General features: G+C 45.7%; 1 protein-coding gene across 8 annotated transcripts in view; it reads right to left on the bottom strand.

The window, feature by feature from the left end:
* Positions 1–13648, bottom strand: part of AKAP9 (A-kinase anchoring protein 9) — a 247751-nt gene that overhangs the window by 140457 nt on the left and 93646 nt on the right. For all 8 annotated transcript variants that reach the window (XM_040431142.1, XM_040431144.1, XM_040431147.1 and 5 more), the window contains 6 exons: positions 12380–12590; positions 8407–8480; positions 5977–6079; positions 5124–5209; positions 3557–3650; positions 2069–2300 (listed from right to left, as the gene is read on the bottom strand). In XM_040431142.1, coding sequence (XP_040287076.1) covers positions 2069–2300; positions 3557–3650; positions 5124–5209; positions 5977–6079; positions 8407–8480; positions 12380–12590 — 800 coding nt within the window. The remainder of the gene's footprint in view (positions 1–2068; positions 2301–3556; positions 3651–5123; positions 5210–5976; positions 6080–8406; positions 8481–12379; positions 12591–13648) is intronic.

The following is a 13648-nucleotide window of genomic DNA, read 5'->3' as shown; positions in this document are numbered from 1 at the left end:
CCTAAGGTCGTTTCCAGGTTCCATCGCCAGCAGGAGGCATCCTTACCGTCTTTTTGCCCGAATCCATTCTCAGAAATAGATTTTAAAAAATATCATAATCTGGACGTAAGACGACGCATACTAACTTAGGCTACTTTCACACTCACGTTTGGTGCGGATAATGCAAACGTCTGCATCCGTTCAGAACGGATCCGTTTGTATTATCTGTAACATAGCCAAGACGGATCCGTCTTGAACACCATTGAAAGTCAACGGAGGACGGATCGGTTTTCTATTGTGCCAAATTGTGTCATAGAAAGCGGATCCGTCCCCATTGACTTACATTCTGTGCCAGGACGGATCCGTCTTTAACACCATTGAAAGTCAATGGAGGACGGATCCGTTTTCTATTGTGCCAAATTGTGTCATAGAAAGCGGATCCGTCCCCATTGACTTACATTGTGTGCCGTTTGGCTCAGTTTCGTCAGGCGGACACCAAAATGCTGCAGGCGGCGTTTTTGGTGTCCGTCTCCAAAGCGGAATGGAGAAGGAAAGGAGGCAAACTGATGCATTCTGAGCGGATCCTTTTCCATTCAGAATGCATTAGGGCAAAATTTATCCGTTTTGGAGCGCTTGTGAGAACCCTGAACGGATCTCACAAGCGGAAAGCCAAATATGCCAGTGTGAAAGTAGCCTTACCTGGATGTCTCCAAAGAATTCAGGAATTCAGACCATCTTCTTCTTCAATATCAAGGCCATCATAAAGGATCGGCAGCAAGCAAGAGTACCATTGCAAGATGGATAAGAAATGCCATAGAATTTTGTTATCTGCAGAAGGACTTGACTCCCCCCAGCGGGATAAAAGCTCACTCTACCAGGGCGGTATCTGCCTCATGGGCGGAAAATGCCTCTGCGTCTGCGGAACAGATATGCAGGGCAGCCACATGGGCAAACCCAAATACCTTTTTTCAAACATTACAAGTTGGATGTGCTCCATAACTACCGTATGATTTATCATTTGGCAGAAAAGTATTATCTACGGTAGTCCCACCCTAAAATTATTGTTTCTCTTTTACTCCTCCTGAGAGTGCCGTTGTGGAGGCGACGGGAAAAGGGTTAATTACTTTTAGCGGTAATTGGATTTTCCAATAGCCTCCACAACGGCACTGGAGGTCTCCCAACCCCTCTTTGTGTTTCTTACGACAGGATTTATGTTATATTATATTGTTGAATATTTCAATACATTTCTAGCATTACGAACGAGTCCTATGTCATTAACTGAATGAGGTAAAGGGAGGGGGCCTTTTAAACTTGAGTTGTTTCCTGTCCTGGGGAGGCGTGGACACCCTCCTGTGAGTGCCGTTGTGGAGGCTATTGGAAAATCCAAATACCGGTAAGAGTAATTAACCCTATTGATATTTGGGGGATGAAACTGATCTGATCGTGTCCTGCTCAAATAAGTACACATTTTTGTTATAGGAGTTTTCCGGGATCCGGGATTTTAATATTGATGACCTATCTTTGAGATAGGTCATCAATATCAGATTGTTGGGGGTCCAACACCCGGCACCACCACCAATCAGCTGGTTGAAGAGAAGGCCACACTCCATGCGACCGCAGCCTTCCCTTCATTGTATACTTGCTCGCCGCCGACAGCGCAGTAGTGAGCAGGTGTAAGCTGTCCCGTTCACTTCTATAGGACGGCTCTGTAGTATACACTTGAATAGGAAGGAGCCGTCCCATAGAAGTGAATGGGACAGCTTGTAGTTACACCTGCTCACGACTGCGCTGTCGACGGCGAGCAAGTATACAATGAAGGGAAGGCTGCGCTTGCATGGAGCGCGGCCTTCTCTTCAACCAGCTGATTGGTGGACACCCACCTATCCGATATTGATGACCTATCCTGCGGGCACATAGGAACATGGGACCAACACAGATGCCTTCAGCTGCCAAGCGCACATGTAACAGGTGCTCCTTCTCTACCATTTATTCTTTGAGGTGTCGACGCTGGCAGATTAATAGAATTCGATGCTGTGTTCCCCTCGCCCCCTGTGATTCTGACATGTGAAGGATAGTCCCGTCACCTTACCCGCTCTCCAGAGACCCTGCCGTGACGTCCTGGGACTTCTCCTGAAGATGGATTAGCTCTGTAGAGAATCGGTCTTCTTTTTCCTTCAGCTGTTGCTGGAAATACGATCGCAGGTGCTGGATTTCTCGCGTGTGCTTCTCTTCAAGCTGTGCTCTATGCTGACTGAACTCAATTTTAAGTCTCTCAACATCTTCTGATGGAGACACTGGGGAAATCACAGCTTCCTGGGTACCTAAGAAAGCCAATTAGGGTTGAGGTTTACTGTAATGGAGCATCTTGTAGAAAACAATATCTTGTGCTCCACAGGCTGACCAGATAACTGGTGGATAGTAGATAGAGGTCCAAATTATAACCCACACTAGAAGAACAGTCACTGGTCACATAGTGCAGCTCAGAAGATGTCCTCAGCAGAGGAAGCGTGCCCCTGTGCCGAATCCCTGGACCATCTCATTGATGACTGGGCAGAGCGATCCTGAATCGATCTGCCTGATCACAGAGAGAACTGTGTGGCTGTACAGTGACAGCTCCTCTGTCCTCTCTACCCTTCCCTGCTCTCATCTCTATGATGGAGAGGAGGTCGCTCTATCAGAGCTCAACCTCCTGTTAGATCCAGGAGGCTGCTGGAGCCTGGGGAGACGAGTAACCACCCAGCATTAACCCTTCCACTGTCCTCCATCAGGAATACAAAAATTAACCATTTGAGTGCCCTAGACCACCGGGGATTCTTAAATTAACTCCCTTGGATGCCCTAGACCACCATGGATCCTTATGATACCCTAGACCATCATAAATACTAGAATTAACCCCTCACTGCCCCAGACCACCAAGGATTATGACATGAAACCAGCTTCTGCTCTAGAGCACCAAGGATTATTATATTAACCCTTTTACTTCCCTAGACCACTATAGTTTCATAAGCTAAACCCTTCACTACCCTAGAATATCATAAAAAACTAGAATTACCCCCCTTACTGCCCTATACTACCAACCCTCTCATTGCTCTAGATCACCAAAGATTATGAAATTAACCCCCCCCCCCTACTGCCCTAGAGCACCAGGGATTATGACGTTAACCAGGTTACTGCCCTAGACCACCAGGGGTGCACTGCCAATGCACTTTCTCATTGAAACCCAGTTTTTATCGTTGTTAGCAGTTCTGGCAGTCGGCTCCCAGCAATCCTACATTTATTATCCTGCTGGTAGGTGATAAATGTTGTTTGTGGCCCAGTTCCTTTGAATCATATACCTGTATGTGTAGGGTATACAAACCACAGACAAGCAGCAACTAGAGGATAATTTGTTACCTTTGCTTTGGAAGTTACCAGAGCATAATTGAATGCAGTGATCAAAGCAAAGTCTACGTCCAGATAATGAGACACAAGACGTGAACTAAGAAAAATGTTATACAAATTCAGCCCTTTTCCAACTTCCATAAGCAAAACCGAACAACGCACTACTTGTAATGATTCCTCAGTGTCGTGCACTTACCTGACCGACTCGGTGCTGAATTTTGCGAATGAATCACAATTGGTGTCACCACAGGGATTTCTGTCCCCTCTTTTGAAGCTTGAAGATCTCCCGTCTGTTAGGAAACAATGTAGAACGACAAAAGAATAAGCATCTGTGCGGCCTTATTACACATGTGTTATCAGGCGGAGAACAAAGACGCCTCCAATGGCTCAATGTAGATTTGAATATCAACTTCCTTCTCGGTAAACAAGTACCGGACACGGAGGATGCTTTATTGGTTTGCAAATAAAGGTCTATCATGATGAAAACGATCTGCCCACTTACATAAAAGACAAACAACCAAAGAGGCATGGGGAATATTAACTACATAACAACCACAATGTATATGTTTAAAGGCTATGGGCCCCTTTCCAGAAGATTTTTCAATTGGTTATTTGCTTCCCAAATGCAAAATGGAGCAACATGCTTAATAGTCTTCACTAAAAATGTCCTTCCGTTTTGCATCTGTAGAGTGTGTGTACATCCTTCACAAAGCTGGCAGCGCTGCCATTTCTGTCAAAGATTGGACGGCACTCTGATTCTTTGTGCTCTCTCCTTCCCTTATCTCAGTATTACAGATAGCAGCAGGGAGGGGGAGGAGGTTGTACACAGCAGATCAGATGGTGGAGAATGGAAAAGCATCCAAGGAGGGCAGCTTACACAAGCTGTGGACAGGGAGGAGAGCACGCACGATGCAGTTTGCAGTGGGGAAAAAAAAATCACACAGGCTGTTTACAAGTGTAGAGAGAAAGCAGAGCACCCACTGCAGATTGTGAAAGGGAGAGGAGAACCATATACTCCTCGGCATCAATGACTGTGAGCACAAGGGAGAAGAGATCCCATTCCACTTATAGATGAGAACTAGTGAAGGAAACAGCATTCTTGGCAGACAGACTTCACATCCAGTATGTGTTACTGGGAGGTACATGTAAACACATGAAAAGTCTGAAACTAGAAACAGCTTGTAAAGTAAATATGTGTTTTTGGTACCTTTTATTATTATTTTTTTTTGCATGAGAACATACCATTAAGCTAGGAATTTCAGCTGTGAAAAAAACCTGATGTGGATTTCACGCTTTTTTTTCCCCTGCGTTTTTTAACCTGCTTTTTGGTGCGGTTTCTGCAAGGAGTTTCATTCCTGACCATTTTCAGTTGAAATCGTTGACGCGAATTCCGTAGAACATCCAAATGGACAGGACACATTTTTTCCGCCCCTTTTTGAAAACCACACGCGGAAATAAAAGCGTTGTATGGTTTAATACATGGATTTCCCATTAAAATCAATGCGTTTCTGGCGCAGAATTCACATCAAAATCCACCGCCCAAAATACTCTGTGTGAACCTGTCCTTACAATCCCACACCCTCAAGCTTCTTTCCATTGACATCTGCTGCTGGGGGGTAGTTGAGACCCATCCTCAAATACACATTAGATGGAGGGCCGGCCCCACAGAAATCAGCAAGTTCTGTTGAGCACCCATAGGAGGTAATGGCCAGTGCCAGAACAGACACAAGGCTTAATTGTAGACATGATAATGGGATTCTCACCTTTTCCGTACAACTGGAAAGATCTCTCATCTGCTTATATTCTTTCAGAAACCTCTCTAGAAGCGATTTCAGGTTGGCATGTAGAGCTGTGGTGACAAACAATACAATGTAAGAGTTACAACGGGAGAAAGACAAAACTGAACCTACTACACCGCAGTTTTGAAGCCGCTAAATATGACCTGCCTGACTGAGACCACCTTGGCGCTGGTAGGCGGGCACAGATGTATTTTGATCAAAATATATTGATCAAAACAAGTCTCAGAGTTTATCATATCGGAATGAGGGCTTAGTCCATATATAAAGTTTGCATCTATTGTGTTAGTGCATTATTTTCTGTGTTTTTTGTTTTTATCAATTTGGATTACATATGAGTTAATACCTCCCAATGTAAGGCTATCAATCACAGACTAACTCCTTCTCTTTGTAAAGAGATTCTGCAGCAGCCACGGCAGGAGTTCTGCTGCGACGTATGATACTGACTGCCATGAAAAAGGCTGCATCTCAGCACAGGTGTATCTTACAGCCCTCAGATCTCGCTGCTGCTGTCTTTGAAAAAACATGCAGTGCGCATTTCAAATCCAGAATACGCTGCATAGTCCTGCAGCAATCTGAAATCTGCAGCAAAATCGTCATGTGTTAGTGTAGATTTCGGTCTAAATCCCACCAGGTGTGGCCATACCCTACCGATGTCAACACTGATCAGCACTGTGTGCTGCATATAGCACTGTAAAGCATGCAGTGCTCCTCGGGGGGGTATTCAGTAGCATGCAGTGATCCTCGGGTGGGTATTCAGTACAACCCATGGACCCAGTCATTCCTGCACAGGGTCGGAGAAGTAACCTATCTGAATTACTTTGCACCGCGGTTCTGTGTCGTTCCAATGCGCTGGAGTCGGTAAGACTGGTCAGGATTTCTGCCTCTTCGGTTGTATCCTCCCCGATCAGACTCTCAAGAACCTGGTGAATGATAGAGAGAGTTCTTTGAATTATGAAATACATGAGTGCAAATCCTATAGGAATGAGTAACAAATAAAAGCACACCCAAATTATTGCCTCGGACACCGTCTGCTCCATTTGGGGGTTTATTGGATTGAAAGAGTACGTAAAATGTTAAAGGGGTTGTCCTACAAAAAATCTTTTAACATTTTTCTAACCAGCACCTGAATCTGAATACTTTTGTAATTGCATGTAAATTTAAAATTTTGTATAGCCCCTGAGCTATTCAATAAACTGCATCTGTATAGCGCCACCTGCTGTTGGCCCTTTTTCTAAATTCTCTGTCCAGCTCACGGAGGTTGACATACATGCTTTAAGAAAAACAGCAAAGGGTTATTCCCATCATACAATGTGATAACATATCACTATGACTGGTGCTCGCTGGCAGACCTAATCGGAAGCTGCAGACAGGAACCAGAGATAGGAAAAATACTGCGATTCTGATATCCAGTATGACAGTAATTACTCCACCAGCAGAGGGGTTAATGCAACCGGACGTATGGTATCTGGTGGAAGTGCAATACTCCGCCTAAGGAAGGAGGGTAATGCGACAGTCTGTCCAGGATCCAGTGATAGTGCAATTACTCTATAGAAGCAGGATAATGCTACGGGATCTACAGTATGCGGCTGCGGTGCAACTAAACCACCGATATATGGGGGAAACCGACAGGACAGATTATATCCGGCATTAGTGCAATAACTCCACTTGCGTAGGGAGCAATGCAACAGGACGTATAGTATCTGGTGGAAGTGCAATTACTCCGCCTAAGGAAGGAGGGTAATGCGACAGTCTGTACAGGATCCAGTGGTAATGCAATTACTCTATAGAAGGAGGGTAATGTTACAGAAAGTACAGTACCCAGAGTAAGTGCAAATACTCCCACTACGGAAGCAAGGCAATGCTACCGGAAGCATAGGATCCAGTGGTAGTGCAACTACACCGCCTCTGGAAGGAGGGCAACACTACCGGATGTACGGTATCCAGTGGTGGCATAAATATTCCGCCCATGGAAAGAGAGCAATGCTTCCGGACGTATAGGAGCCAACAGGATGTAAAACACTCCGCCGATAGAGGATTACTCTGCCCATGGAAAGAGGATAATGCTACGGGCTGTAAAGTACCCAGTAGAAGTGCAATTACTCCGCCTAAGGAAGGAGAGCAATGCTACAGGCTGTACGGCATCCAGTGTAAGAACAATTACTCCGTCTATGCTACAGGCTGTACAGCAGTCAGTGGTAGTGCAAGTACTCCGCCTATGGAAGGAGGGTAATGCTAGAGAATGTACAGGGTCCAGTGGTGAGCGCACATATTCCACCTAAGGAGGGAAGGGAATGTGACAGGACTCACGGAATTCAGTGGTAGTGTAACTACTCCGCCTATAGAAGGAGGGTAAGATACAGGGAGTGCGGTATCCAGCGGTAGTGCCAGGATTACGCTTACACTATAGGACGTATGTATCCAGCGGTGGGGTAAAGAAATTCTGCCTACAGAATGGCGTGGGAACTAGGTTCAGAAGGACCAGATAGCGCCAAGGGTTAATAATATATAGTTGTTATATATATATATATATATATATACAGAGCTCAATTCTAACCAAACAGATCTAGGGGAACTGAACCCCCATCTGTCTGTACTAATGACCAGCACTGCAGAGCCCAGTAAGTACTTTCCTCAGATTGGTGGGGGTCCGACACCTGGGACACCACTGATCAGCTGTTTGAGAAGGTAGCGGCGCTCGCAGTAGCGCCACGCACTTCTCTCACCTTTTCCTAGGCCACGTGACGTCACATTCATTGGTCACGTGGCCCAGACGCAACTTGGGCCCATAGAAGTCAATGGGGCTGAGTGCGATACCAAGCACAGCTGCTATACAATGTACGGCGCTGTGCTCGGTGAGCGGAGAAAAGACTGCAGCGCTCACAGGAGCACCGGTGCCTTCTCAAACAGCTGACTGGTGGGGGTCCCGGGTGTCGGACCCCCCCATTCCCCCACTGATCAAATATTGATGATCTATCCAGAGAATAGGTCATCCGTACTCTCAGAAAAAAAAAAATTGGCCTGGTAAGGAAAGGGGGTTAACACTCTGGTAATGAAGCAGTTAATATAAGGGCTGTATTACACCGACAGATTATCTGACCAACTTCTGTCCAATCAGAGCAATAGTTGGTGCGTACAACAAAAGATCTGTGCGTGTTAACGGCCAACTGACCAATGATTGGTCAGATAATCTGTCGGTGTAATACAGCATTAGGTTTTCCCCGATGTAGGTCACAGATGGAGATCTAACCTGATTTATATGATGACATTCCTTGTGGATCCTCTTCATCAGCAGGTCTGTAAGGCTCTGGCACGTTTCACCTTCTGGAAATGCAGGTCAATTTAGAAAGATTCCAAACTTAAATCAGTATTAGCCTCAGGCCACGTTATATAAACACATTCAAAACATAGGGGGAAAAATTTAAAAAATTAAAATAAAAATAAAGTTCTATTTATAAAATATTGCTGATTAAAACACAAGATAAGTTAAACCTACAGCGGCAGAGGTGTGGAGGTAAATCAGGCGAATTGATTTCATTTTCAAATACAGCGTACTTGTTAACTTAGTACCTGCATAAAACATGCAGCAATACACTGACAAGTACATGGAAGCCGTGTAGACATGTCCACCTCCACCTACCAGCAACGTCAAGGTCAACAGAAGGGAGAATCTTTGGTAAATCTTTGCACACAGTCCTCCGCTCTACATCTGCCTCTCTGTAGCGGGTAACCAGCCAACAACCTGGGACTCTACAGAGCCGACAGCTGCGTCCGGTGGTTGTTATGGTTATACTTTTCATACACAATTCTAATTTAATACATCAGTACTTTTTGATTTGGCATTAACCCTTCCTCTACCCTAGACCTCCACAGAAGCTGGCATTAATCTCTCCACGACTAGCATTAACCCCTCCACAACCCTAGACCACCAAGAAAAGGTAGCATTGAGCTTGACACAGCCCTAGACCACCAGAGCAGCTGGCATAAATACATCCATAACCATTGAAAACCAGGGTAGCTGGCAATAACACCTCCACCCCCTCACATTAACAACCACTACCCTACACCACCACGGAAGGTAGGATAAACCCTTCCACAACCCTAGACCACCAGGGAAGCTGGCATTACCGCCTACAATACCCTTTGAGAAACAAAAAAGTTGGCATTAAACCCCCCAAACCCCTAGAACACCATGGTAGCTGCCATTAATCACTCCACTACCCTAGACCTCAAGGATAGCTGCCATTAATCACTCCACTACCCTCAAACACAAGGGTATCTGTAGGGCTGCAGCTATCGATTATTTTAGCAATCAAGTAGTCTACCGATTAATCCAACGATTAATCGAGTACTCTAATAAGAAAAAACAAACTAAAAGAACGTTTTCTATAAAAACTCCTCAGCCCCCCTGTGCCATCAGCTCCCCCTCCCTTGAGGTCATCGCGCTGCCTGAGCCATAGCTGCCAGCCTGATGGAGGTAAGTGTAAGTATAAGTGTTTATTTTTTTTATATGGTACAATACAGGAGAGGAGCGCTATGGGGGCACTTCTTACTGGCACATGATTGGGGGGCATCTATGGGGGCACTTCTTACTGGCACATTATTGGGGGGCACTTCTTACTGGCACATTATTGGGGGGTATCTATGGGGGGCACTTACTGGCACATTACTGGGGGCATCAATGGGGGGCACTTCTTACTGGCCCATTATTGGGGGGCACTTCTTACTGGCCCATTATTGGGGGGCACTTCTTACTGGCCCATTATTGGGGGGCACTTCTTACTGGCCCATTATTGGGGGGCACTTCTTACTGGCCCATTATTGGGGGGCACTTCTTACTGGCCCATTATTGGGGGGCACTTCTTACTGGCCCATTATTGGGGGGCACTTCTTACTGGCCCATTATTGGGGGGCACTTCTTACTGGCCCATTATTGGGGGGCACTTCTTACTGGCCCATTATTGGGGGGCATCAATGGGGGGCACTTACTGGCACATTACTGGGGGGCACTTCTTACTGGCACATTATTGGGGGGCATCAATGGGGGCACTTACTGGCACATTACTGGGGGGCATCAATGGGGGGCACTTCTTACTGGCCCATTATTGGGGGGTACTTCTTACTGGCCCATTATTGGGGGGCACTTGTTACTGGCCCATTATTGGGGGGCACTTGTTACTGGCCCATTATTGGGGGGCACTTGTTACTGGCCCATTATTGGGGGGCACTTGTTACTGGCCCATTATTGGGGGGCACTTGTTACTGGCCCATTATTGGGGGGCACTTGTTACTGGCACATTATTGGGGAGCACTTCTTACTGGCACATTATTGGGGGGCACTTCTTACTGGCACATTATTCGGGGGCACTATGTGGGCATGTACTGAGGCCACAAAGAAGGGGTACTTTATATGGGGGGCTCTGTATAGGGGTATTTTATACTGGGACACATTATGGTGGGTACTATGGGGAAGGGGGGAGAGGAGTACTATGGGATCATTTACGGGGGACACTAAGAAGGGGTATTTTATATTCGCAAATTATGGGGGACACTGAGGGCATCTACTGGGGCACTATATATGGGGCATTTTATACTGGTACATTATGGGGGCACTAGGAGTAAAGGGGGAGAGGAGCACTATGGGGGCATTTACTGGGGGCACTATATTGGGGTATTTTATACTGGCACATTATGGGGGCACTATGGGGACATTAGCTCAACTGGGGGCATTAAAAGGGAGTATTTTTTTATACTGGCACACATTATAAGGGGGCATTTTTTTGTACTGTCACATTATAGGGAGAATTATTACTACTGGGGGGCATTATGGTGGGCTTTATTACTACTGAGGGTCTATGGGGAACATGATTACTAGTATGGGCACTATGGGAGCATTATTACTTCTGGGGCACAGTGGGGACATGTTGGGGGCACTGTAGGAGCACTGTTACTACCATGTGTGCTCTAGCAGAGAATTACTCCTATTGGTGGGACTTTTGGGAGCACTATTACTGTGGGGGCACCTGGCACAGTATCAGGTTACCACAATTATTTTTGGGGGATGTTATGTTTACACTATTAGTGTCAGGGGCACTATTTGCTGGGCGCAGTTATTTTAGGGCACTGTGTGCCAATAATTATTGAAGGGCACTATCTGCATGGTACTACTATTATCAGGGGGTTGATCTGTTATTACAGTATAATATTGGGGAGCACAGCGGCACAGTATTGGGGGTGGTAGGATGATTTGTCCAGGACATGGGAGGATGATGGAAAAGTAGAAAACTAAGATTTTTTTTTGTCAAACTGCAGATATGAGAAATGGCTGAAAAATAGTGGTCTGGTCTGAAAGGAGAAGATGAGGAAAGGGAACATCAAAGAGACATCCCTGGATGTAAGAGGTATGGGGCGCTGTATTACCCTGTATGGCGGAAAGGCACCCCTGAGTGCAGACAACCAGGGAAGATAGGAATAATTCATCTTCAACCGTAGACCACCAAGAAGGGTTGGCATTAACCCCTCCACTAGCCTAGACCATCATGGACGTTGGAGTTAACTCCTTCACTACCTTAAACCGCAAAAAAAACTGGCATTAACCCCTTAAATACTATTGACCACTAGGGATAAAATGCGTCACTCTCCCCAGGACTGTTGTCTGCAGTTTCATTTTACTGAATGTATGTAAAGATGCGCAAATCTTTTAAAATTGCTTTGCCTGTGTTCTGCAGAAGGTTGAATTTCCCTTATATAAGAAAATGGAGGCTGAATTAGGGATCTGAATTAAGGTATTCAAGGCTTTTATGCACTATGTGGGAAATACAGCAGTGTAAGGGCTCATGCACACAACCGTATGCCCTCCGAGACATACAGTCCGTGAGCGGGCCATATGTCCCGGAGCGGCATACATCGTGCGCACAGCATCATAGGTTACTATGATATTATGAGTGCGGGACAATAGCCCCGCGGGTGGCCCGATGTGCACAGCATCATCGTAACCTATGATGCTGTGCGCTCCCGTGCGCACGATGTATGCCGCTCCGGGACATATGTCTCGGAGGGAATACGGTCGTGTGCATGAGCCCTAATACAAATTTTGGCAGGTGATCAAATTTCCCAGATTTCTTCTCTAGTTTTAAGTTTATTTTTCCTTTTTTGCGTCTGATATTCCAGGAGGTCTAATGGTCCAAAAAAATTCTGTCAGTGTGTAACTGACACACGATTACCTGTCTGCGGCTGACACTTCTGCAATTCTTGCTGATGCAGCTCTTGCAGCTCCTGAATCTTCTGCTCCTGAGAGGCGAGCAGGGAATCTCTCAGGCTGCGCAGCTCCTGCTCTTTCTCAGCTCGGACGTTCTCACCGATCAGCTCCAGGTGAGCTTTGTGGATCTGGGTAAGGCTGATACGTTGTGCCTCCAGCTGCAGCAGCAGATCAGCCTGCACAATACAGACAGGCAGGTAAAATGCATCATCACAGAAACCTTCTGCATATTATTACTCTATATTAAAGGGCATTTGGTTAAAAAAATAAAAATAAAATTATAAATATGTCCTTAAAGGGGTTGTATCAAGAAAAAAATGCATGATCATAGGACTTATTGGGGCATAATGACATCAGAGAAGGGTCTCTGCTCAGGACCCCTTCTATAAGTTAGAATGGAGAGCTGCCCAGTATGAGAAACTCGTGTTCTAGAATCTAGAGGACCAAAGTTACCCTTGTATTATATAGACTGCCGCTGCTGGCTGGCCATGGCTATCCCAATCAAAATCAGCTTATAGTGGCGGCCATGTTTTTACATTTTTATGTGACTATGCATACTAAAAGAATATCCTTAAAGGGGTTAGATATGTATGACCTATCCTCAGGATCAGCTTCTGATTGTCGGGGGGTTGACTCATGCTCATAATAGCCTGTCTGCCTCTTCATATCATACCGAGCACAGCGCCGTAAATCGGATGGCGGCTGTGCTTGGCACTGCAGCCCAGGGACATTCACCGCGTGACGCCACAGGAATAGAGAGAGTCCGTGGCGCTCATATGAGCACAGTGGCCTCTTCAAACAGCTCATCATTGAGGAGTCCGATCATCACAGATCAGATATACATGACTTCGGCTAGGGCTACACATTATGTCGCAGAAAAGTCACGCAACGTTTTTTTTTTATAATGATAGTCAATGGTGTTGCACTGCGACATGCGACATGACAAGTTGGATTTCTGCATGACTGTCGTCTCGCCGTGCGACACCATTGACTATCATTACAAAAGATGTAGTTGTGCCCCTTTTGTTGCTATGCAGCCCTGGCCTAATTCCGAGGATAGGACATCGCTATTTAAATCTTAGAAAACCCCTTTAAATTTAGCTTCAAAATAAGCTGACATTTCCAGTGTTTTGCAGCTCACTTTTCAGCTTTGCTGTGTAGACTGGGACAGATTAGAATTTAGTCTATTGACAATGAATTTCCATAAATCACACACACAATGCAGCACGGTCTA

The sequence above is a fragment of the Bufo bufo genome, chromosome 5 (genome assembly GCF_905171765.1).
Source record: "Bufo bufo chromosome 5, aBufBuf1.1, whole genome shotgun sequence".
In the NCBI taxonomy this organism is placed as follows: Eukaryota; Metazoa; Chordata; class Amphibia; order Anura; family Bufonidae; genus Bufo; species Bufo bufo.
Note: the sequence above shows the minus strand (reverse complement) of the source record. Positions and strands in the feature narration are given on the sequence as shown.